The following is a 1,407-nucleotide window of genomic DNA, read 5'->3' on the forward strand; positions in this document are numbered from 1 at the left end:
CAGGGCGTTTGACTCCCAAAACTGACCCAGAGATGGAGGCATCTGGGTTAGGGTGGGGGTGAAGGGCCAAGCAGACCTGGTCAGAGGAGGTGACGCGTCATCTTATGGTCTTGTGGCTTCCACCTGTGTCACGAGCTGTGCCAGTCTCAGCCCAGAGGCTGGAGCTCAGCTCCCTGCTAACGCCTTGCCCTCCCTCGTAGCGTTGCCTCCCTGTGCACCGAGACCCTGCCCCTCCTGGCCGTCACCTTCATCACCGAAAACAGCCTGGTGGCTGCGGTGAGTCCGGGCTGGGGACACGGGGTGGGTGCTGTGCCGGGAGCCGGCAGGAGGGTGCTGAGCAGGGCTGCCTGGTTCCCCAGGGCCATGACTGCTACCCGATGCTGTTCACCTACGAGGAGAGCCAGGGCGTGCTGACCTTTGGGGGGAAGCTGGACCTCCCCAAGCAGAGCTCCCAGCGCGGCCTCACCGCCCGCGAGCGCTTCCAGAACCTGGACAAGAAAGCGAGCTCGGACACCACCAACGCCACGCTGGACACCCTGCACAAGAACAGCATCAGGTGTGTATGGGGGGGGGACAGGCTTGGCTGGGACACCACGGGGGCTGCTTGGGGGTGCCGGCCCCTGGGCATCCCTTGGCTGTGTTGCTGTCCGGTCTGGGAGCTGGGACAGCTCCGGAGCATCCCTGGGCACCTATGGGTATTCCTGGAGCATCCCTGGACATCCCTGAGCTGCCCTGGGTATCCCTGGATACCCAGGGCACATGGGTTGGGGAGACGAAGGGGTCCGGCCCCACTCCCACCCACCAATGACCGGGCGGCCCCCGGGGGCTTGGCGGGGGCCTGGGGCTGACTCCCTGCCCATCTCTTTGCTCCCTGCAGCCAGATCTCGGTGCTGGCGGGCGGGAAGGCAAACTGCTCGCAATTCTGCACCACGGGGATGGACGGCGGCATGAGCATCTGGGATGTCAAGGTGAGGTGTCCCCGCGGTGCTCGGGTCCCCCCCCCAGGCTGGGAGCACCTAGCGTTGAACCCTCATTAGCCACAGCTCTAATTGCAATCCCCCCCACCCGGTTGCTGCGCAGCTCTTTGCTGCGGTGGTGGGGCCCATCCTGCCCATGGGGGTCCCACAGTCCTGGGTGGGATCTCCTTTAATGCGGGGCTGGGTAGGGGACACCCCTGGGGGGCACTTTCACAGCTCACCATTGGGGGGGGGGGGTGACGCCAGCCTTGCGCAGGGATCCAGCACCCTCTCCTGGCTTCAGCTTTGCCCACACGGCTTGAAAAAGCTTTTAGTCTTTAAAAGCTTTAGTCTGGAGAAGAGGAGGCTGAGGGAAGACCCTACAACTGCCTGACAGAGGGGGTAGCGAGGTGGGGGTTGGCCTCTTCTCCCTGGGAACAGGCGGTGGGAC

General features: G+C 64.6%; 1 protein-coding gene across 1 annotated transcript in view; it reads left to right on the forward strand.

Moving 5' to 3' along the window:
* LOC104132632 (actin-related protein 2/3 complex subunit 1B-like) overlaps positions 1 to 1,407 on the forward strand; it is a 15,183-nt gene that overhangs the window by 13,282 nt on the left and 494 nt on the right. Inside the window, exons 6-8 of the mRNA XM_035901345.1 lie at positions 192 to 276; positions 360 to 556; positions 878 to 968. Of these exons, the coding sequence (XP_035757238.1) occupies positions 192 to 276; positions 360 to 556; positions 878 to 968 (373 nt within the window). The remainder of the gene's footprint in view (positions 1 to 191; positions 277 to 359; positions 557 to 877; positions 969 to 1,407) is intronic.

The sequence above is a fragment of the Egretta garzetta genome, unplaced genomic scaffold, assembly GCF_000687185.1.
Source record: "Egretta garzetta isolate BGI_Z169 unplaced genomic scaffold, ASM68718v1 scaffold299, whole genome shotgun sequence".
Taxonomy (NCBI): Eukaryota; Metazoa; Chordata; class Aves; order Pelecaniformes; family Ardeidae; genus Egretta; species Egretta garzetta.